Source organism: Lacerta agilis, chromosome 1, assembly GCF_009819535.1.
Source record: "Lacerta agilis isolate rLacAgi1 chromosome 1, rLacAgi1.pri, whole genome shotgun sequence".
NCBI lineage: Eukaryota > Metazoa > Chordata > Lepidosauria > Squamata > Lacertidae > Lacerta > Lacerta agilis.
This window is the reverse complement of record NC_046312.1, coordinates 100,071,432-100,096,151: the sequence shown is the minus strand read 5'-3', so window position 1 is coordinate 100,096,151 and position 24,720 is coordinate 100,071,432. Positions and strand designations below refer to the sequence as shown.

At 37.3% G+C, this 24,720-nt stretch overlaps 1 protein-coding gene across 1 annotated transcript in view; it reads right to left on the bottom strand.

Moving 5' to 3' along the window:
- Window positions 1-2,878: 2,878 nt before the first annotated feature.
- The window catches only part of EPC2 (enhancer of polycomb homolog 2), a 46,944-nt gene continuing 25,102 nt past the window's right edge, over window positions 2,879-24,720 (bottom strand). The window contains exons 2-14 of the mRNA XM_033164419.1: window positions 23,808-23,967; window positions 21,563-21,708; window positions 17,186-17,392; window positions 15,858-16,006; window positions 15,424-15,556; window positions 14,141-14,332; window positions 13,445-13,534; window positions 12,307-12,452; window positions 11,854-12,197; window positions 7,049-7,185; window positions 5,745-5,901; window positions 4,941-5,274; window positions 2,879-4,136 (exon numbers count right to left, since the gene is read on the bottom strand). Coding sequence (XP_033020310.1) covers window positions 4,064-4,136; window positions 4,941-5,274; window positions 5,745-5,901; window positions 7,049-7,185; window positions 11,854-12,197; window positions 12,307-12,452; window positions 13,445-13,534; window positions 14,141-14,332; window positions 15,424-15,556; window positions 15,858-16,006; window positions 17,186-17,392; window positions 21,563-21,708; window positions 23,808-23,967 — 2,268 coding nt within the window. The 3' untranslated portion in view covers window positions 2,879-4,063. The remainder of the gene's footprint in view (window positions 4,137-4,940; window positions 5,275-5,744; window positions 5,902-7,048; window positions 7,186-11,853; window positions 12,198-12,306; window positions 12,453-13,444; window positions 13,535-14,140; window positions 14,333-15,423; window positions 15,557-15,857; window positions 16,007-17,185; window positions 17,393-21,562; window positions 21,709-23,807; window positions 23,968-24,720) is intronic.

Below are 24,720 nucleotides of genomic sequence, written 5' to 3'. Positions count from 1 at the left end.
AGAATGTATTGTTATTAGTATAGTTTGATCGCCACTAAAGGATGGCTATCAATATGAAAGGTGATTTGTAGATTGATTAATTTAATAAGTACACCTCCATTGAGGCAGGCAAGTTGTCACAGTTCTTAACATAGTGGTAGTCAATGTTTTGTTTCTGCTCAAAGGCAAACAGTCAATCCATTACATTTTGACCTGGACCACGCGTTCCTTAATAATTTATAAACATTAAAGAACAAAACACAGCATTCAGAGGGATTACTTTAAATAACCTCAATGTTTTCCAGCTCATTTGCTAATTAATCCCCAGAATATTGAATTGCATTCCTGACTTCACTCCCCTCTAGCTTTATTCTTCCCACCTGAGCCCAGTTGGCCTTTTTACCTGTTGCATAAAATCAGTAGAAATGTTTCAATGCGGCAATTACAACATTCCACCTAATGGTTAATTTGGGTGATCAAGTGCCTAAAAGTCTGGAAGTAAAGCAAAGGCTGCTCAAAAAGTGGCTATTACATATTCAGGGTTCTTCCTGAATATAAATTTGCAAATTAAAAGCCCTTTAGCGCTATGTAGCATGGTGGGACAGTTAAGAGGTTTGGAACACATACCAACATTTTTTAATCCACTAGGTTAGTATTAGTAAATGAACCAAAGTCACTCAGCTATTGGCTCCACATCTTAGGTAAAGGTAAAGGGACCCCTGACCATTAGGTCCAGTCGTGTCCGACTCTGGGGTTGCGGTGCTCATCTCGCGTTACTGGCCGAGGGACCCAGCGTACAGCTTCCAGGTCATGTGGCCAGCATGACTAAGCCGCTTCTGGTGAACCAGAGCAGTGCACGGAAACGCCTTTTACCTTCCCGCTGGAGCGGTACCTATTTATCTACTTGCACTTTGACGTGCTTTTGAACTTCTAGGTGGGCAGGAGCAGGGACCGAGCAACGGGAGCTCACCCCGTCGCGGGGATTCGAACCGCCAACCTTCTGATCAGCAAGCCCTAGGCTCTGTGGTTTAACCCACAACGCCACCCGCATCCCAGAAACATCTTAGGTACTGCTGTGCTAATTTGGTACGGTATTTCTAACGGGCGAATTTCCCTACTCAGACTCTGAGCAGCTTGGGATATTCTTACAGTGGCAGCAGTCTTCTTGGTACTAATAAAATGTATGAGCACAGCCCCACCTCAAATGTTGCAGAGTACCACCCTTGGTGTGCACATGTTACCTGTGGGAGAAGTGGTTGAATAAAATGAAAGCATATTAACAGGAGTGTCTCTGCTATAATTTGGGTCTTAATTTTCTAAAAAGCACCTGTCTGCATGGAAGTAAATAAGAGCATTAAAAATAGCTTGGTCAGTGAGAACTAGGAAACTGCAAGTAGTTTTCTTTGTACCCTTTTATCACTATATGTCTTTTTCCATCCTTCCTTTTCAACCACTTCATTCAATTTCCCTTCCACCCGGTTGCCAATTTTTTTTCATTCAGTTGCTGCAAACCTCAATGTTCCCCTAATCTGTAGGTACCTGTTTACAGGTGCTGCCACGTTGTCTACATAACAGTTGGCATCCTCCCTTAAAGTTGCGAAATAGAATGTATGATTTCAAAGTGATGCAAATCCAGATATATTTGAATTATTGGTTCTTTCTTTAGCAGTGATTCTTCAGACTCATAAAACGAAAGAAAAGCAGACCTCAATATACCAGTTTTTCATGGCTTGAACTATGGATAGATGTTCAGCTTTATTTGGAAGATACAAGGAGCCACGTTCAGTACTTCTGTAGGCTCTTCAGGACAATTTAACTGACTCCCTATATTTTGCAAACAAACAATATCCTATGCAATATTTAGACTGGCTCAATAGTACGTATGGAGCCATCAAGCATGGGTCACCTATTAACTTCTTACCTTTTTTCACAACCAAATCTTCACAAAGCACGAGGATAACATATATGCTGAAAATTCTTCTGAGAAAAAGTCATTCTAATCATTTTCTTTCCTTCTCTGCAATGTTTTAAAAACTCCAGGAGTTCATTAGTTGCCAAGAGGGGGAATGTCCTCTGGCTCTCTCCTACTTTTAGATAATCTGAAAACTCTGGCAGCAAAGAAGCAAAGAGGCTCAATGCATTTTACTTTAGAACAGGTAACGATTCTTTATATAATAACTGATGGAAGTATATTAATAACATGGTATACACACATGATTTATACTTTTTAAAAAAGAGGCACAACATAAAACCATGTAATATAATATAATAAGACCTAAAGGCAGCCTAATTCAGATGTCACTTGTTACTTCAAATATGTTCAGTCTCACTTCAAAAATATAAATTCAGAAACAATTAAAATTAGAGAAGCATTTTGTAGTTTTCTTTGCCACATACATATTCCAAGTAGTAAATTTCTATTTAGATGATTCTGCAAAAGCAGGTGCAGCATAAGTTACAGCTATGAGGTAGGGATTACTTGTGCAATATGCACTAATGTACATTGATACAAATGAAGGAAAATTTGCCCCTTTAAACAGATTCAAGCCCCAATGAAGAGATTGGCACATGCTACCCTGTGTTGCCCACACAGTTCTGCACATGCCCATTGTTTACCACAGAGTCTACCATGTTGATTTTTACAGCACTATTTGTTCAATGATGTCTACACGGTACCAGTCCAATGTTGGGATTCACACGTGCAGCCTCGAGTGCTGGATGCAGAGATCCAGCTCCATGCAGCAACCTTCTGCACATGCACTCCATGATCCAGCCAGTCATGCGCCTCGAGAAGCTTCTATGTGTTGCTGGATGGAGGTGCAAGTGTACATGCTCAACCTCGGAATATGATATGCAAACTGTTCTCCGCATTGTGAAATAAATACGTATGCAAGGTGCCCATGTTTTGATATGTATTTTTATTTCCCTGCAGTTTTCACTTATCAAGAACAAGTAACAGGGAAAGTTGTCTGAACTAGTGCATAAACAAACATTCTGAAACACCACTACACGTATCTAATTTACAAGAACCGTATAAAAAAAGTCACTAAAACACTACACTACGAAGGTGTCCAACGCTTACAGTCAGACTTTTTCCAACCCGTTACTTGCCTTGTAGCCACAGGAAAACTCTCCAAAATTGAAAGACAATCTGCCACAACCCTCCCCCCTCCCCCATCACCTGGGATGGCTCGATATCTAGACATCCAATAATTATTGCAATGATATATAATGCAATACATACCTGGTAAAATATCATTTATGTGGTGTGTTACAGTTAAAAGCCGGTTAAATTATGCAGACTTCAGATAAAATATAATCAGTTGAAAATTTTCTTCATATCTGCACAGTTTAATATGTGCTAGATGCATAATTTTTTACTAGTCAGGTTTTCTGTGTAATTATTTTTTATAAACTGGTATTATAAATAGAAATATACATTCAAAATATATGGAAAAGTGGGTTACTACATTAAATTTGCATGTATCGATCCATCCCTTTCCCCTGCACAGTAATAGAAAATACTATTTTGCCTTGAACTTCATATTTGACAGTGAAATGCCACTAAAGTATTTACCAAAAAGTCCATCTAAAATTGTGAAACAAAATGAACCAAGTGAAAACTTTACATTTTCTTTAGAAAAAAATTACAAGAATTTTTCCTAGCTATGAATCTTTTAACTTTTTTTTAGACACAAAGTTGGATTTATTTTTACAAGATACAAAATGTAAACATGGCAAAATAAATAGTTAAAACAAGTGATGCAGGATCCCATTTCATGCTCATGATCCCATTAAAGAATTATTTTTAAATCCATTCAGTTGCAAATTCAAGTGCAAAAGCATGATGATGAATATCTACTATTCAAGTAACAGAAATAATATTGATGATACAAATAAACTATTTTACAAGGTAGTGATTTTCCCAATTTTACAAAATGTACATTATATATCGACTTAATATACGATATGATAGTCCATTTAGGTCCATTTTAATTCCCTGTGATCCACAGGGTGTTGTTTTGCATTCAGCTGGAATATAAATGACTACACCATTAGCACAGGTTGAGCCACTGCTTTGAGGTTATGTCACCTCCATTGCTACTGTCGTCTCTGCTATTCCATTCAACCCCAATCGTTCTGGTTCATGGTTCTCTCTGAAAATGGTTATAAAAGGAAAATAGTTAATTTCTCAATATTTGGCAAATTAATTATCTTAAGTGTTTTTTTCACTTTAATTGTATGGATAAATAATAAACATAAACACAAATTAAATTAAGTGAAAATCTTACTGTTTATTTTCCAGATTTTTAAAATAAAAAACTTACCTATTGGATGTTATTTAAAGGTTCATCAAAGTTCTATTTAGTTGAAATGAATCTTATCACATGAAAACTCACAGTACAATTCTATCCAGGTTTACTCAGAAGTCACAGTAAGCGACTTATCAGAGATAAATGGATATAAGACCGCAGCCTCAATATTTTCACCAAGCAGTCTAAGTTTCTTCCACAATAACATTTCAAAAAAAGTTTTCTTCTGATTATAGGCGATTATTTAACTGAAAATCAGGACTGTGGGTACATTCAGTTCCAGGAGCACACAATGTAAAACTGAAAACAGAATTCAGTGTACAGAAAACTACTGAAGGGGAAAATAAAAGACATGAATGGTAATGTGTGGATTTTCAGAATTTTCCTGAAACTTCAGAAGGTGGTATGATGACTGAATAAACTTTACAGTCACTGGGGGTGGAGCTTCATAGCTCCCTGTACCTCCCTATGACCATGAAAACTAGAACAAATTAGTTCAGAATATAATTAAAATTATACTTTTGTAGGATGTGATCTGGGATCAATTCAATTTTATGTTAAAAATAAAAAGCAGAGGTGGTCACATTAAAATCCTGATTTGAATCATTGTCTGTCTGTCTGTCTCTTTCTCTGTTTATATATACTCACCTTGCTATGCTGCTGATGGCGCTACTAGGAGTCACCTTTGGCACTCTGTCCATACTGGCAGCAACTGTGGCAAGTTTTAAGGCAGTTGGCGATGGTGCTGAAGTCCTTGTATTGATATGTACATTGACTGGAGAAACAACACTGACATTGTTGAGGTGCACTGCGTTGGTGAGACAAGAATTGTTCATGGGAAGCGTTTGAGGGCTGTTTGTGCACAATGCTGGGATTAAGTGGTTTGTGGTGGTGTGGCCAACTGTCCTTACAAGTTGTACAGTTGAGATCCCTGGGCTAGATGACAGAGCCATGTTGGTGGAGTACAGAGTTTTTGACGTTGCTGTTCAAAACAAACACACATATACAGTAAGATTTCCAGGAATAAACAATAACACGTTCACGAAAATCAAGGTCATTGTGAAACTAATCTAGAACTAAACACCAGAACTCTTTTGCTTAACCCTCCAAAGCCTGTAAAAATTTAAAATGGTAAAGGAGGTTTAAGCTGAGGATAAGATCTGCCAAGCTGCTTTGAAAGGGCTTGCACAGTTGAGTGCGGATAGTAAGAAGGATCAAAGCACTAGTGGGCACACAAGAGGCAGCCACTCACTTCTCTAAAGTGTGGCTGAAACAAAACACAGTGAAAGTATGACCTTGTCCATTTGATAAAACAAATTTACTCTCAGCTGAACATAGTCTCATTTATATCCTAGGTTTGTTTCCAAACAATAATTTGATTTCACTAAAAATAAGCATCAAGCAGTTTGTTGCAAATCTCACTTGACTGAAGAACAAAAAAGAACTCCATACCTGTGGGCTGAACAACACCATTTATATTGTGGCTGGCGCTCTGTTCCTTTGTCACCTCACTGCGACTGGGAGCAGGTGCACTCACCACTGCAGATGCAGCAAAATGGGCGCTGGCCGAGTCAAGCGTTTTTGACATACAGTCAGAGGTGCTTGAGCCCTAGGCAATTTGCACAAAACAATTATTGTTAATTATGGACTAATAATGAGATGCTGGTGCATTAGCTCAGTGTGCGTCTCATAACAGGCAGAGAAAGTCAAAATATGTTTCCAACTCAGTGTTATTACCCTTCAATATCATATCCCAGAGTCAGGATACCATAAATGAGTATCTTTGCCTTTCATCCTATACCTCTATTAGCTCAAAATTATGTTGATCCGTTCTGAAACTATAAAGAGTTCCTTTGGATGTGAACACCTCCACACCTCAAACAGTAGAAGTTCCTGCTACATCAGATACTGCTTGCCAAGAGCTACAGTAGACATTTGGTGGTGTGGTGGTTGTGGGGGTAAAGCTTCAATGATAATGTGCAGTGTTCTGTGTGAGATTATTCTTAAGAATTCACAATTCCAAATAATTTTCAGCAATAGTGTAATAATTTCCAAACAAAAATATGGGAGGGCTTTCTTAGAGTGTATAATGTGAGCCACTTATTATTTAGATATAAAAATGTTATTAAAAACTCATTCACAGGAACAAAAAAATATGAGGGATGCAATCAACTAAGCATTTCTTAATCCAATTTTTACTGATTTCAAATGATCCTGCTTGCTGAATCAAATTTTAAAATAATCTGCTTCCTTTACAGTTAACAAAGTAGGTATTTCTGCTACCTAGACCTACAAGCAGAACAACAGTAAAGTTGACCCATACTTTTGATATAGAGAGCCATCATGACATTAGCAGAACTTTTTTGTTTTTGTCGTCTATGAATGTGACTGTCCAGTTCAAACAACACATTTGTCTCTGTGTATATGTGCATGTATACCTAGAGCAGGGATAACCAATTGGGTGCCCTCCAGAAGTTGTTGGACTCCAGTTCCCATCAGCCCTAGCCCTATGACAGATTCCAACAGCATCTGATGGGCACCACTTTGGCTATCCCTGACCTAGAGGAAGGTCAGTCCAGGGATGACCACATGGACAAAAAGTGCAGTGTGAACCAGTTTTAAAGGAAACATCTCAATTCCTTTTTTGGGGGGGGGGGGTAGTTTCATTCTCTCTCTCTCTCCCCAGGAGCAGGGATAACTGCTGTTAGAATCATGTTTATAATAGAAGAAAACCAGTTTCCAGAACAGAATATTACCTGTGCTTTTGGATGCGTCTGTTGGGAGGAATGCTGAGACTGCTGTTTCTGCTGAAGCTGAGCAAGTTGCTGTCTTTGCATTTGAACTAACTGCTGTTGATGTGTTTGAAACTGTTCTTCTGTAATACCCCCTGTTACTGCAGAAAAAGAGATTATGCTTAAATTTCCTCAAAGAATCTGGCAGAATACAATTCTCATAGGAAACTTTAAAGAATATGAAAACAGGACAAAAAGCAACAGATTTATACAAATCAGTTAAGCAATGTACAGAAGCTTCAGTAAATGTGTTTAATCTTGTGCTGTTAACTGGTTTCTGTTTTGTCTAATGACTACCTGCTGGATCACAACAGTGAACAGTTGATTTATAGTAGCTAAATACAGATGCTATGGAAGAATTCCTTGTCTAATGAAAACCCTTTGAAAATTTGTTGTGCTTTGAGGTAAGTTACTTAATATTTAAAATGCCACCAGAAAGGAACTCCTTTCACAGGTACTGCAAATAATTAAGTGGTCATCAATTAACAGGTTCTGTAATATTCCAAGGATCAATGAGTCTCCTGAACAAATGTTGCTTTTTCCTTGGAATGTTGAGAATGTTTTATGGTGGCTTGTGGTCATCTCATTATTCAAATTCATTGCAACCTAGTGTGAGTAATTCATGGTTCAATTAGTGGCCAAGCTGAAGCTCAAGTTCATGTGTGAGTTTTAAAGTAACAACAAAGATTTATAAAGCATTCATGAAATTTTATATTACACCCCAAAATATTTTGTGCTATGGGTGCAATCAAATGGGAAAAGCATCCATCGGCAGTATAGGAAAGGCAGCAATTTGAGAGGCTGCAGATTAATTGATGAAAGTTGCCTCCATCCCTATTCCGCTGATGGATGTCTTGCATTAGTGGGTGTATACCCACTCACTGGATCCCGCCCTATGTATTATTTTATATAACTGTTATTCTAGAAGTCACCATAGTTTTCTTGGAAGCTAGTACAACTCACAAATGAATGAAGAAAAGGCAAAGTCAATGAAGCAAATTTTGTTTTGCCTTTGCTGCATTCTACTGCTGTGCAGTCCCTTTCTACTGCAGCTGGCCAAGACTAACATCAATCCCCAAGGAGTTTAGGAGAGGGAAAAACAGGCTTTCAAATATTAAATGCCTCCTATATACTCAAGTGGTTATGACCTAGTTTAAATTGACGCCAACAAATGGACATGCAAAAAGCAGAAGTTGTAGGAATTTTTTTCAAGTATTTCAGCCCAATTATGGTTTTGACTTGTACTTGGGAATGGAATGATACTTGAGCTCTTCAGTGTAAGCTTCAAGTGTTTGGCATTTAGCATCAGAACCTTAGTCTTATGGTTGAATAAAAGATTTAACGTGCCTAAGCATTTCAATAAAAGGTATCATGTGCCTAAGCAGCAGAACCAAAATGCTTAACATAGCTTTTCACCCCAGCTTCACTGAAATAGATTCTTCTGGCCATATTTATTTTGGAAACATTCTATTAAGGAGAACAATAGATTACTGTTGCTTTTTATTAATTTATAGGGAAATTACAAAGATTTAGTGGAGAACATAAAATTGGTTTTGTGTTACACAACTCGGTATGCTATAGTCCTTCAGAAATTCAAGAGCAGGAGGTCTAGATTATTTTTGAAAAGTTAAAGTAAAACATTTTTACAATACAAGTTCCACTAGTTCCTTATACTGTGATTGCTATTCTTTCCAAAACACAAGTAACAGTAATATGTCAAGAATATGGAAGATGTCAGGATCCCAAAGGATGTGCTCTATGTGGAGCTGGTTTCAGGCACCAGGCCTGTTGGCAGACCAACTGTGTGTTACAAAGACGTCTGCAAATGTGACATGAAGGCTGGCAACATCAACTGCTCCTGCAACAAAACATGTCTCTCCTGCATCAGTCTCTACAGCCACAACAGTTAAGACTTCACCCCCACCATTTTCTCACAAAACGGACGGATCCCAAGATAAACCAGGACTGCAGAACACAACACATATATATCATATTACACATCATAATTTGCCTCAAAATTATCTACACATTTTGGACTAATCCAACCTTTGGGGTGATCTTTGTTGGTTACTAAACTTGAGGATGACACCATCATTGCTACTTATTTCACAAAAATATCACATTTCATTAATGCTTTGCAAGGCAGATCATTTCTAGATGGCAGCTGACAACCAGATACACAATATTGCTGTACCCTTTCTACACAATATGAAGGGTAGAACAATAAATCCATATGCCCTCAAGACTATACTTTTTATTGGAGGATGGAATGTATTTTCTGTATATAAAAACTAGATGCTTCTCTCCCAGAAGGTGCATTTAATGCTATTGTATCTATGGTGTGGTGGTATGAATATTAGAAGCACTATGGTCAACTATGATATAAGTAGGACTTGAGCATGATTCTCCGACTATTTTTGACTAGCTATCCGAATGCCCCTCATGTGTACCATTTTACAAAACTTTCTATTCTAGTTGTTCAAAAGCTGTGCCATTTTCTTGTGTACATCTTGTCACATTTAAATTTATTTATTTATTTATTAAACTTATTAGCTGCTTTTCACCCAAAGGGTCTCCAAATAACTTACATTGGCATAATAGACAAGAAACATGGAGGGAACACTGTGCTACTGAAGACTAATTTAGCTGAACCACATTCGGCTTCGACGCATGTGCTCTCAACCTTTAAAAGGATGATTTTTGACTCGAACTCAAATCTGATATACAGTGGTACCTTGGGTTAAAAACTTAATTTGTTCTGGAGGTCCGTCCTTAACCTGAAACTGTTCTTAAGCTGAGGTACCACTTTAGATAATGGGGGCCCCCCTGCTGCTGCGCTGCCACCGCGCGATTTCTGTTCTCATCCTGAAGCAAAGTTCTTAACCCAAGGTACTATTTCTGGGTTAGCAGAGTCAGTAACCTGAAGCGTCTGTAACCCGAGGTAACACTGTAAAAAGAACTGATGCAGCGCAGTTGTGACCATGAGCTTTGCCATTCCTACTCCTGCAGGCTTTCAAATCCCACTGGCAGGAGCCCACTGGGTATACTTAAGTAAGCTATCACTCTTTTAGTCTCAGTACGCAGCCTATAATATGGGGATAGTAGCCTAATTATTGCAACGTTCTCTTTGAAGCATCTAATTTATGAAAAGAGTTAGACAACTAATAATTATAGAAATCAATATTCTTATGCCAAGAGTAATTTCTCTTGCTGATGTAAAACTTGTTTTTGAAAGTGTGAATCATTTTGTAGTGCAATCCTTGGCAATGACTGTTTTGCTCTCAAAGGGTACAGATATTATTTGTCTACTGTGCACAATCACTTGAATTTGACAATTAACCTGTTAATGACAGTACTACTCAGAGTGCTGCAGCTGGTTTCATTTTCAGCAAATATTAATGGAGAGGTTAACAGGAATATGGGATCGGAGTTCTACAAAAAACCCCAAAAAGTTAAGATACTAAAGTGTCTTCATCACTCCATTATATATACAGGAATCAGTTCTGAGATCAGTTGCTGCTGGCATGTTAAGCAAGCACACAATTTTTGCTTATACCACTTACAGAAGGCATTGAGAAGAGATAGGAAGTAACTGTTAAAAATCAAGATCCTTAAGATATTACCCAATTACTGGGATAAAGTGCCTATTGCTGCCGCCTCAGGGAAAGACAGGGCAATATATACACCATGAGTTCCTGGAAAAGCTTTTAGGACTCCCCCTTCTCCACTTTAACTGAAGCTACTTAAGACCTATGAGAAGCAGGCCATCAGGAAGTTCATTATATCAGTTTCTGAAGAGACTGCCCAAAACAACTTAGTTTTTTCTTAAATATTTTTCTCTTTCTTTCTTTCTTTCCTATTTTGATTTGCTGTATGAACATTTGAAATGCCATGGTAAAATCACACAATCCATGTGGTAAGCCACTGCACACCAACAGCTTTCTAGTCAGTAATTATGGCCACACAGAGTGATTTAATAATGGCCTTGACCACCATTAAAAAGCTAATGTTGCTCAAAGGAGGTGTGCATAAATTGCACAGCATTGTGCACATACTGTTATCAATACTAATAAGCAAGGGCAACTCCTAAGTCCCACACGAAAAATAAAGGATTATGCCGAATGCTTCTTTAAAATCCAGCAATGCGAAGTTTGGTCCATGGGCGATGCAGCGTATGAAGGTCAATTCACTTATTATCACCAGTTGTGTATGTGTGTTACAGGGTGGCTTTCATGTTGCATTAAGGATCAAGGTGCTACTTGTGCTGTAACTGCTGTAAGTAATGAATCAGTTTTTGCGATGCAAAAATAAAAATAATGGGACTTTATTAATTTCATGTAATTTCTTCTGTTGTGTAGCCCTACCTTATTTATACATGTCACCAAAGCTTACTCACCACTAAGTGTGCAGCCTTAGTGCTAGCAGTATAATCAAGTCATATGTTAGTTCCCTGTTTAAATCCATTAAACCAAATATTAGTAAATGATCTATGTGGGTGGGGAGTGTAATCTCAGGGACAAGATATCCAGGACATCATTCATTGCCCTGCATGGCTCTTTACACACCCACTGTATGAAGGAATAAAATATCTGTACAAAAGTATGTAAAGAACACACACTGTGATTCTATTTTATTGCAATGACATCTCTCTCTTCCCACCCCCCAACCCCAATACACATACTATTTTCTCTTCTAGAATCCTCAGCTAAGTCCCAGGTGCAAGGTGATGCATATGCATTTAAAGTTCAACATTACAAATCTCTGCCTACCTGATATGCCATTCTTGCTGGTGTTCAATAAAGCTACAGATGGCGCAGAAACTCTTTTATTATTCACAGCCTGCCCTGGTTTCCTTGAGGTACATTCTTCGCTATCACTGTCCTGTATGTTTAGTAGCCGTGGTTGGAAACACTGCAGTCGACACGATCTGATATTGCTTAGTATTTCAGAAAGAGAAAGTCTATTTTCACAATGTTTATTGGAAGCATTGGTCCGTGAAAAATTAGAAGAAAAGTCTACATTTTGGGAAGAGCTTGAGCAACTGTTTAGCATATCTGGGTCAATCTGTTTCAGGACAGGATCATGTTCTGTGGATATCCGGTCCATCAACACCCTGTTTTAAAAGAAGAAGAAAAATATATAATATACATTTGAGTTTTGCTTCCATGAAAAGGGAAGTAAATAGTATGTTATTTTACCAACAAAATTAGCAATTCTCCTACCTTCCACCCCTGCCAACTCGTCTTCTTGCAAATCCTATACATCTTCTTGGAACAGTAAGTGTTGTAAGGCAATGCCTATATCTTAGCTTATCCAATTCTGCCAGTTCTGAATTCTCATGAGAATAATTAGTTTGGTCCAAATGAGCCTGCAGAAGACAAGACAAGAATAATTTTGCTTTCATTTTTGGGAAAGGGAAAATGAAACTTGAATAGAACTATTTACGTAAAGGTCCTGACATTATTTTGGCTGCAAAAAGCAGAACACTTTCATAAAACAAATTTCTCATTTTAATTATTGCTCTCTATTGCTTTTAATGCTATACACTACCCTGATGAGGGGATGATATATAAATACTTTTACAAATATGAATAGAATAAACAAACATCATACAATGTAAGTAAAGGGTGAGACAATTGCTAAGAACACACAAACATTAGGTGTACAAGTAACAGGATTAGATTTGCAGGGTTTAAGCTATTGTGTAAGGTATTTTGATGGAATGTAGTCCCATATACCTAAACTAGTGCATTCCTGACACTATTAGTAGGTTTTTTTTTAAATCCCTTCCACACACACACACACTGAAATAGGACATGAAGTTCCAAAATTGAACAGCAAAAGCATAAAAGAGTAAAACCAACAACAGAATAACAGTATTCCAAAGGATCAAAAAAGTATTACGATTTAGTCCGTAAAGCCTGGGGAAATAAAAAGGCCTCCACCAAGCACCAAAGATTGTAACAAAGGCATTGAGTGAGCCTTGTTGGGAAAGGCATTCCACAACTGGAGTGTCACCATTGAAAAGGCCCTCTAGTAGCCATCAGCCACACCTCTTTTGGCAGGCATACCCTTTCAAGCATACTGAAATAGTTAAAGTGAAGCTAGCAGTTCCGTGTGTGCCCCAATTTCCTCAAGGTATAGCCCTTCCTGTACATTTGACAGCCTTGACTGGATATGCTGTAGCTGGCATAATCTGATATTGCTTAGTATTTTAGGAAGATCAAGTCTGTTTTTAAACACCCAAGGTAGACGAGAGAGGAAAATGAAGAGGAAGGCTGAATTATGCTCCTTTTGACCAAATGTCTGTCTTCTGCATTAATCAATTAGATAGGTCTTAACAGCAGCAAGGATCCTTACAGCATAATACTGGCATCCTGCCCTCCTTCTGAATGCACTGGCTCCATCAGGATCATTTTCTTCTTCTGGCTCAGACACCGGTGAGGGTACCTAGGGGGCCAAAGCAGTTTGATTTAAAAACACGCTATTGTGCCAACTTATTATAACTGACGAGTACTCCGTTTGCTCAGTTTTAGCAGTTCATTTATTGGAAACTTAATAAAATAAAATAAATTCCCATCAGCCAGCATCTAAGGAAGAGTGAAGCAAGTTTTGTGAACTTGAGGGTCTACAGAATTGTTTTTCTCCATTAGTCCCCCATATCCCACAGAGACTATGTTTCAGAACTGTTCTTGAGAGCCTGGGAGGTGTGAGCTGCCCAAATGCAAAAAGGGCACCATAGAATCATAAGAGTTGGAAGAGACCACAAGGGCCATCCAGTCCAACCCCCTGCCAAGCAGGAAACACCATCAAAGCATTCCTGACAGATGGCTGTCAAGCCTCCGCTTAAAGACCAGGCTCATCTAAGCCCTTTGTAGAAGCCTAAACAGCCCTTTGGATCCCAGTCACTGTGGCATGACATTTCAACAGAAACCTATGGTGAAAAGGCAACGTATTTTTTTTTAAAAAAAACTTTTTTTAGAGTGACAAATATTTCTATTTTACACAACTTTTTCCTTTTCTCTCTGTCACTATATCTTAGTTGACATGTATTACCTGTGGAAATTCATCTTCATCTGAACTGTGGAAGTCATACTGTTTGATATCACTTTTACTGATCACAGGCAAAGGCTCAGTAGTGGGTTGCTGAGGATTTATTACACTCTCAGTTTTAGGCTTCTTTGGATACTTCTTCTTTTGACGGACAACATCAGACACTTCCTCTTTTAGAGATGAGTGGTGAGCATGCTGTTGTATACAATAAATTTTGGACAACCCCCCCGTTTGTTAATAATTATTCTTATTTCATTAAACAGTCTATATCCACCACCACCACCCTTCCAATCTCACTATGGTTCAGCTTTGTTCATGAACAGGTTGCCTAAAGAATAAAGTTTATATAACTCTGAACAAGTATTTCTTTTACATAATTTAATATTCAACAACTCACACGTATAATATTCAGTATCCTTTACTGTGTTCTGCACTAACTTTTAAAAGTAATCAGTATATTTATAAAAAGTTGGTGTCTTGCACATTTTTTTCCTGCTCAAAGTTTGTTACTTTGTGGCAGCAGAGAACAAGGCAAGTATGAACCAAACCAAACAGTGATAGGTGCCTACAATGTAATAACCACTAGATGTCATCAAAGTTAAATACAAGAGAGAAACGTTTTAATGAAATATGTTCTTTTTGATTTAAAATATTTGAAAATGTTTAGTTCTTTTCTAAAAATATATGTAATGCAAATAAACCAATTCTAAAAGCTCAGTGAGCATGAGTCTCTATGAAGTAATTGCAACTGTTACCATTACAGTGATTTGAAGACAATGCTGGAAGATTATTTCTCTACTAATATGAAGCAATTTTTTTAAAAAAAATATGTCTGGATAAATTAGCTAAAATTAACTGCCAAAAAAGCTTTAATCTACAGTTATCTCTCGTAAGAGGACTAAAGGAAGAAGCAATTTTTATGTTCTTGACCTCTGTAACCTGAAAGCATTCTAAAATGCAGCAATGCCTCCACCAAATGGCTTCATATACAACTAGAAATATAGACTTTTCTAACTAGTTTTCATAAACCAAGAAGCACAGCAAACCTTCCCAGCTCCTGTACTATTGATTTTTGAACTGCTAAAATGAAAAAAGATATACAGCTGACTGCATACATCAGGTATTGGTATCGGTATCTGATGTACATACAACTTAAGATAGATTTTTATTTCTGCTTTCTTCTGACAACATAAGAAAATAATTATTACTGCATATACATCACACTTTCCACATTACAAAAGAGGACAATGTATCCTGGGTAATTAATGGTGATGCAAGTAATTTACCTTAGCTTTACATTCTTGAACCTTGTGATGATTTCCATTATGAAGAGCTGCAGGAGTGGTGTTCATCTCTTTTTCAGTTGTATTAAGTTTGACTTCGTTAAGTATTTCACCTCCATAATCACCCAAATGGTATCTTAACAAAAAAGAAAAATAATTATTGCTAATCATTAATGAAATACTTTAAATATGTGAAGTGCTTTAAAATATATTGTCTTTATTTACTGTCACATGAACCCTGCAAGGCAGGTCATCATTGCTTCCTATTTACAAACTCAGAGCAGAGGATATGTTTGATATAGGACAGAACACCCCATGTGCCAAGTGCAACATTCCACCAAACATACTATATTCGCTAATCACTGCACTTCCAACTAAAACATTATTTTATGGAATTCAAGTGGAACCTCTTTAACAAGAATGGAAGAAAAAATTACCTTTTCTCTACAACTTCCAATGTCAAATGTAACAACTCTCGTTTTGTTTTCTCTCGTCTCTTAATCATCTCTAAAATTGTTATGGCTCTACTAAACTCCCTTCTTAATTTCAGCATTTTCTCATAAGAGGCTTCATCATTTTTTCGGTTCTGTTGGGGGGAAAAATATTAATAGTAAAAAGCATATATGGAAGATGTAATCGTACGGAGTTTTAATAATTGCACTCTATATTGAACCACTGACATTTAAGGTTGGGTCCAAATTATGTTCAGGTAGCATTCTGCTTCCACAACAGTCATCCAGAACAAGGTAAACTTCACCTCCCCAGTCAAAAACATCCACAGAGCCTACACCTTGCCTGAATTGAGTCCATGACTTTAGGCACTTGGTTCAAGACTTGTACTGCCTTACCCAAGTTAGATGAAAAGGAGGTAAGCCAAATGTCAGCAATGCCCAAATTTCCAAATGGTTTTTCCCAACAATGTCATATAGAAGTTAAATAGCACAGAGAATGATACAGACATAATATTATTGCCATGGCACAGAGCAGTTCCCCAGCATCACCTTCTGGAAGGAATCTGCCAAGTAGGAACAGAAACACCAGAACACAGTGGTTCTCAATATCAAGCTCAGCCAGTGAATCTCAAAGGACACTAGTCCATGTCCCTGAACAGTCCAAGAAAATTAGCATGGTCACACTTCTCCATCCTTCATCCAGCAAATGTCATCCCATAGGGTGATCAAGCCAAATTGAGATGACTCTTAAATAGTGTCATCTAAAACTGAAAAGCCACTATTTGCTCAAGCTACTTCCCTAAAAAGGAAACAGTTACAACTGGCCTATAGAATATTTATTTATTTCCAAAATGCAAAAACAAACAACAGAAATCAAAACAAACAAAGTTACATCTTTAACCTAATCTTCAGGGTCTAATAAGATACAGAGATCCGGGCATCTGAAATCCAAGGAAATGAGACTGAATCATACTAAAGAATGGACTGCAGAAAGTGACAAGAGAAGGGAAGCTAAAGTCTTGAACCAAAAATTGTAAATTAGGATCCACTTTGAAGGCACACTGCATTCATGGTAGCTATAGTACTCCAAAAATTAGAATGAGAATGTGGTTATAGTCCCATGATCTTTATTTTATTAATATTCTAGCTAATATTACTTAAAAACTTCCTTACTATCATCTTGATTATGAGTTAGGTAACAGATTTTAGCAGACAATGCAACATTTTCCACCTTTTGTCCTTAATAAGACAAATAATTTGTGACATTTAACCTTTGGAAAATAGCAGTTTGGAAAACTGCAGAACCGAGTTACCTTTCTTGTCTGCATTTTCTCTGTTCTCCTCCGAAAAGCCACGTATGGATCATTGTTGGTGGAGCCATCTCTTTTTTCTTGCTTGATTTGGGGGATGAGGGAAGGCCCTCTGCAGTTCTTACGTTTTCTTACCCAGTAGTCATAGACAGCCTTAATAAGGTAATCATCCTCATTTAGCAGCAACTTAGCTTCCTGAAGTGTTACAAGCTGGAAAAGATATAAAAACATTGTTGTGTAACACAAGGAATTATTTTAAAAGTTGTTCTTAACAATAATCCAGGATAATTTTTTTGAAGAGGAAATGTAATACACAATCCTCTACAATGGATTAGCTATTAGAACTTTGGTTTCTTCATACAATTGGTACTGCAAGGTGTAAAGAGAGCAATGTGGCATGACTTTACAGCTTAAAAAAAAAAGATCTGTTACACAAAAATTAGACATCAGACATTTTATGACGAAATACTTCTTTAATACTAATTATTCATTGGTGTCTGAAATGCAGTGTCTGTATCATTTGCTTCCTCTGTAGCAGCAGACAGTTATTTTGGCTGCAGGTGCACATTATATTTCCATACTGTCAATATAGCAATAGAAACTAGGAGGTTCCTTCAGGTGATTTGGGTTGATCGAAGTCAAAATATTTCATACCTCAACAAGCATATCTTGCTAAACGATTAAAGGCTAAAATGATGCCTACACTTGTGTCAAAATAAATCTATAATTTCCCTTCTCGCCATTTCCATAATGTGGACCCTGGCAAACCTACCAATTTCTCTGAAGAAAAGAGTTATTCCAGGGAATACAGATGTGGACCACTCCTGAGCTACACTGGAATTACCTGAGTTATGTCTACACTCCTTGAGTGAATGGTCTCTCCATTCCAAGCAACAAAGCAAATAAGCCAATTAAGTTCTATTAGGTATTTAAAATGATCTACATATTTTCTTTACTCAGTCCTTAGGAGCACCCAATGAAAACAAGTTTTTATTCAACTAAAGGAGGAAAAGCAAACTGGAAAATGTTGGTTCATCTTTATATAGATAAAATTATTGAACTTTAGTGCTGTGGAATCTAGGCTGCTAAGCTTTTTTCCTTGCCTCACAATGACCATAGGGATAGGAATGATTAGATTTTCGTGGGATTGATGTATAAAACTAAAGAACTAGGGTAAAAGGGATATTTTATCATAAAGAAGAATGAGAACAGCTCACAGCCGCAGGAAACAAGAGTTTTCAGAAAGCCTTCTCTCGTAGTCAAAATAAGGATATCAACACCCGGCGGCCCTATTCTAATTAAAAGTAGTCACACTTATCTCCCATTAAAATTAATGGGGCTTAAGTTAGCTGTAACTACTTTGCCTCACAGACTTTAATGGAACTTGAGTGCAACTAACTTTTGCTGGATTGAGACAAGTACTTTAGAGAAAAGGTACCCTATAGGTCCCAAAATACTGATTTCTGATGCACTGTGATGTACTATAGGCATTCCTAAGTGCTCCTAAGAGCTGCACATTGTAATCCCAGGTGTTTCCAGAAATACAAATGTTTGGTAAAGTAAAAGAGTTTGACATTCTGGGACTACTCTTGTTAAGTTTCCTCCTCTGAAAACACTCCTACAACAGTGATTCCCAATTGGGGGTTCACGGACCCTCGGGGGTTTGCGTAACTCACCCAGGGGGTCCTTAGCACCATTCACATAACAAAAATTACTAAAAAAATTCCCCCCAAAAAGTAGAGGGTCCATGGCTTGGCTTTTGAAAAACATGGGGTCCATAGTACTTAGCTAATTGGGAACCACTACTTTTAAAGATATTGGCTGTGTTCACAAATAATGCTAAACCATGGCTTGCCCACTCCACCCTTCCCTCTATTCCTCCTGTTAATGGGATGAGGACTTCTGTGGAGATTAGTTTCATTTTCAATGAATGTTGGCTTGTTGTGTCATATGAACCTGGAATTAAGTCTCATGGTTTGTAGTTACCTTACATTAAAAATTGCTTGACTTTACTGTAAGTTTGTTTGTAAAGCTATTGCATATGCAGGCAAAGACTGTGCTCTTAAAGCTGCAACACTTTACAAGTAACTTTTTATGGGGTGGCAGGATGAACTGGTTCTTAAATTCTGTCAAGGTTCATTGGCTTCAGGCACATCTGATAACAACGCTAATTATAACAATATCAAGGATTTTATAAAAAATGTTTTATTTCACTTTTTGAGAATAGTAACTGGATACCTAGACATCAACTAAACAGAACAACCTCTCCATTATGCTTATATGCCTGAAAATGTAAAGCTACTTTTGACATAAGTTACACATTTGTTCTATATATTTGAGCTCAAGACATTTGAGCTCTATTGTTCTTTGTTAGCACAAACAACTATTTCTTAGAAATGAAAACTGATCACTTAATGAAGTTAACTACTTCGTTGGAAGACCTTGCTTTTCAGCCAATAATGATTTAATAGCACCTACACATAAACTATTGCTATCAGCTACTTTTCCTATACAAAACGTATTTCATGGGCAACTTTCCAGTTCCACATGTTCAAATGCTTATTCTGGGATCCTGCACATGCTCTGCTTGATTAGGTTTAATGCCATCCAGTGCCTAAGAATGGAAGACTGAACTTTTGGCAGTTTGGAAGAATACACACTCAGAATGAACCAATATTCAGCACAAATCTCTAAGTTGTTCCATGCTCTTTCATAGCCTCATTTTCTTCACACACACAAAAATGATCAATTAACTATCATTATTTGGACAGTATCTGAAGTTTACACTAGTTGCTATCTTATTTATACTTTATGATTTCTAGGGTCAAGTCCCCTCTTCCAGAAGAAATGTGATCCTAGCATCAATTATGACAGAGTCTGATCTATACTGAGAGGCCCTATAAAGTACTATTTAACCAGCCAACTGAAGTACAGTGGTACCTTGGTTCTTGAACATAATCCGTTCCGGAAGTCCATTCGACTTCCAAAACATTCGAAAACCAAGGTGTGGCTTCCGATTGGCGCAGGAGCTCTGCAAACAATAGCCAACAGCCGCATCGGACACTCCAGCTTTCAAAAAACATTCGAAAACCAGAATACTTACTTCCAGGTTTTCGGCATTTGGGAGCCAAAATGTTCGAGTACCACCAAGGCATTCAAGAACCAAGGTTCCACTTCACTTGAAACAACAAAGAAAATTTCCCAGTTCCAGGTTATAAATAGAATGGCTCCAAAAATCTCTGGTTTTTGATGGCTCTAACCACACCATTTGTCTAAATTGTTAAGGCTCATGTAACATATAACTTGTTCACTAGGCATTTCTAAAACTGTTGTTGGAACCACAGAAGAATACGCAAATCTAGAATGATTCCTCAAAGTATAGATAAAACTTTAATTCAAGTTTGAATATGGTTTGGTGAGGTTCAGGTGACCCTCATGCCGCCTATTTTATAGCTCTGCTGTGCTTCTGAATTCGTTGGAACAGAGCACTGAGCATAATTTTGCATCAGCACTGTGGAACATATTGCCCTGTGAAGAATAACAGTCCCCTCTCTTTTCTTTCATCAGTTGGTAAAGACATTTTCATTTTGGCAGGCCTTTGCCTTGCTTTGTACTTGATGTTTTGTTTTGTTTAAAAGTTGTATTTTAACCTTGCACAATACCTGTCTCTATTGAATTTTTAAAGTATTTTAACTGAATGACTGTTTATGATACTGTGATTTAGATTTTTGTAAATCACAAGGTGGAAGTGAAATTTCTAAATAAAGAAATATCAGTAAGAAAAAATTGGAAAGCTTAAAATGAATACTTTTTGACAATATAATGAAACTAAGGATTTATAGTCTATTGTGTAAATTGACATGTCATGTTTTTCTTTAAATTGGAGAAAAGCTTTTAGTTTGACAAAATGCATGCTGTGGTCCTTTCTACAGCAGCATTAGTAAATCCTAGCTAAAGTAATTTTCTGCTCACCTCCTGCATTTTGCACCTAGGCATGACTCAAGCAACCCACAAACCATGTAACTACTGTCCATAAGGACCCTCCATGCAACATTAAATGAGAGGCACAGAGGGCCTTATCCCCCCACAGCTGAGATAGGCATTCAATACAACCTCCCAACAAGGAAGAGGAACTGGTAACAGATAAAGGAAAACTCCATAGACTAGTAAAGCTTAAGGCTTTACTAATGAGATATAAATAAATAAATAAAATTTTATTTATATGCCACCCATCTGATTGGGTTGCTCCAGCCACTCTGGGCAACCCCCAACAAAATAAATAGTAAAAATAAATAAAGACATTCACATTAAGGGACTCTTATCAAAATTCAACTTTATTAGTGAAATCTTAGATGAATAGTGCTTTGGAAACCGCAATACCTGATTAGAACTAGCTTTCTCAAGCCTGTCTATCATAATTTCAAACTGCAGTGGTTTGATTTCCATCTTCCGGTTGAGCCTATTTAATAATGTCTCATCTTCTGAGTCCATATCATAATCAGGTTGCTCATTGTCCAGATTGAAAGCTGAAATAAAAAAGGGACAGAAACATACTTTAAAATACCACATGAAATGGACATATGCATACTAACAACAATCAGCTGAAAATGAATAAAATGTCAACTAGTTCAAACAGCTGCTCTCAAAAGGCAGGAATTGTTTATTGGAAAACTTCATCTTCCACCATAGACAATACAGAAGATCAGGTTCAGTACACCATAAGAACAGAATATCTGTGCTGCTGAAAGATACCTACAGAAAATATGGCTCCAGCTGACTCAAAGAAGTGACCTACTGTGCACAATACAAAGAGAGGCAAAATAATTTGGGGACTATTAAACTACGAAGACTTAAAGAATAAAATAGAACAGAGCACAACTTAGAAAAAACTTTCCCCTAATGTAAGATGATAGCTTTCCTATCCTACCATATAATATGTGTTAAAACACCCTATCTTAATGGCATTAACACTCTTTAATGTCTTAAAGGATAGCCGGACACTTTTTCCAAATACCAGTTCTCAGATTACAATGACAAAAGAGGAGGAAGGCCTTATGAAATCTACAAGCCCTATCCTTGGATGCCTTCAATTTTAATCAAATTAGGATCCACAAAAACCTTCTAAAGCAGAAATGAAGGGGCTTTCACAATCAGCCACCCTTATCATTCAAACATTGGCATTTATTTGTTTGGAAGGTTTTCATAACCTTAACAACAGATGGATGATATAAATAAATCTCACTTTCTTATTGCATGATTATTTTTTTAAAGGTTAGATTATCACCTATCAGAGATAACTTAATCCTTCTACTGCAGAAGACTGAATAAAGTAATAATCAAGATTATTCCAATTCTATGAAGTTAAGGTTCATATTTATTTATTTTTCTTTCTCCAGTAGTAACTGTTTTTATCTCCAATACAGTTCACATTGTGCTAACCTCTCACACTAGGCATAAACTTAACTTGTCCATAAGTGTACAAGAGCATGCAACAAACAAGAAGCTCATCCACAATCTTGAAGTAGCAAGTATACAAAATACTAAGACAGAAAAAAAATCCAGAATTGCACAACAGTAGTTATAAATGGGGGTGGGGCACCTTTTCCCTTCCAGATATTCTTGAAGTACAACTCCCATCAGCCCCAGCAAGCACGGTCAATGACCAGGGACGATGAGAGTTGTAGTTCAACAATCCAACAGGCTAAAGCTTCCTCACATCTGTTATAAAAGGATCCTGATGCACATTTCAAGCATCAGCTCTTCCTTGGTGAAATAATTTTTATTTCTGGGCACAAATATTTTTTAAACGCCATATTCAATAAAAAGTGTTCTGTGGGGAAGAAGTGAGATTTGAAACATGCATTGAAATCTTTAAAAAACATACTTTGTCTAGAAAAGCTTTATATAATAAATAGATGCCTACGAACCTAACTACTTTCCATAATCGGCACCAAACAACAGCACCACTCCCCCCATAAATTCACAGAAAGGGCATAATGAAAACTGTCATTCTGGTCATCCCCTGCATCTGTCAGTAAGAGATGCCATGGTAAAGCCAATACTGAATGGATTGTTCTAATCCCAAACACAATACCTGGCAAATGACTAGATCCATATAACCCTTTGTTCCCATTAAGGGTGAAATACTGGATTCAAGGCTCCCAAGTGGGTGGCCAGCAAGCTGAAGCTAAAAGATCTGGACAAATGCCAGAGCCAAGGTGCCACCATTAAAAATGCCCTATTCTTGGTCCACACCTGCCTCATATCATTGAAGACCCCAAAGCAGGATCTCTATGAATGACTTGGACACATGCTATTGTGTATTTTGTTTGGATAAAACCATAATTCTGAACTACAGAAAATGGTTTTGCACCTTTTTACTATTTCTGTCCTCATCAGTAATAAGAAGCCGAATTGTTTCTGTCGATGTGAATTATATGCAAGATAATCTAGAATCTCATCCACAAAACAAATATAGAAGAATGGCTAGTTCCCAAAAGGCCTTCCTACTTTTCTCACATACTGAGGAAATTACATTACTTCTTCAACCTGTTACTACTGCACATCTTTTGTCAGTGGCTTTGACATTTAAAGCAAAAGGGGGGGAAAGTTACAGTCAACTTACGTTGGATATGAATGAACTGTTTTGGCTGTTTAAACTCTCCTTTGTATAGACGATTGTAATAGTTGACATTACTTTCTGCTTCAGGAACCGGAATAACCATGTTCTCTTTCTTTTCTCTGAAGACTTGCTGTGCTGAGATAGCTCGTTGCAAATGGTGTTCCTAAAAAGAGGTAGTAGTTTAGATGTCACTACTGCACTATAGAAAAACAACTAGCACATGATGAAAATAATAAAATTTGGAAGAAGCTTGATTTCAGAATATTTCAATAGGTCAGATAGACAATAATCCTTAAAATGAGAAAAATATTTTTACTAAACTATTATATATATTCAAGGGAATGTCCTATTCATCCTTCTTCAATGAACCCACAGGTTACAATTAAAAACAAAACAAACTTTATAGAAAGATTGCTCTCATTGCCTTGCCAAGTGAGAATACCCTGCAGGCAAACAGGCAGGGAATCTTTATAGAAACTATTTTCTTCTTCTTCTGTTAAACCACACATAAATACTATAAATATGTGTGGGCATGAGGACTAGTAAACATATTAGTGGGTTAATTACTTTTGTGCATTTTTTTTTAACAAGGCAGCTGTAATGAGAAGATGTTTGGCAAAGGAAAAGGGAAGAGATTTTATGAAGTACTTTCCAGATGTGTGAAAGATGTAAAGGGCAAAAGCCCCTGCTCACTTTCCACAACACAACTGAAAACCATGAAGGCAGACATAGATTGCAAATTGATTAAATTAAAAAGCTTGTACCATGCAATGCCTCAAAAACAGGATCAGCAAAGGAACTGCTGGATCCTAAACCAACCCATTTGTTAGAGAGGGGGCTTGGGATAGTGGCTCCATCCCATGAGAGATCCTGGGGCAGAATTAGGATTACCCTGCCCATGAAGACTCCTAAGTAT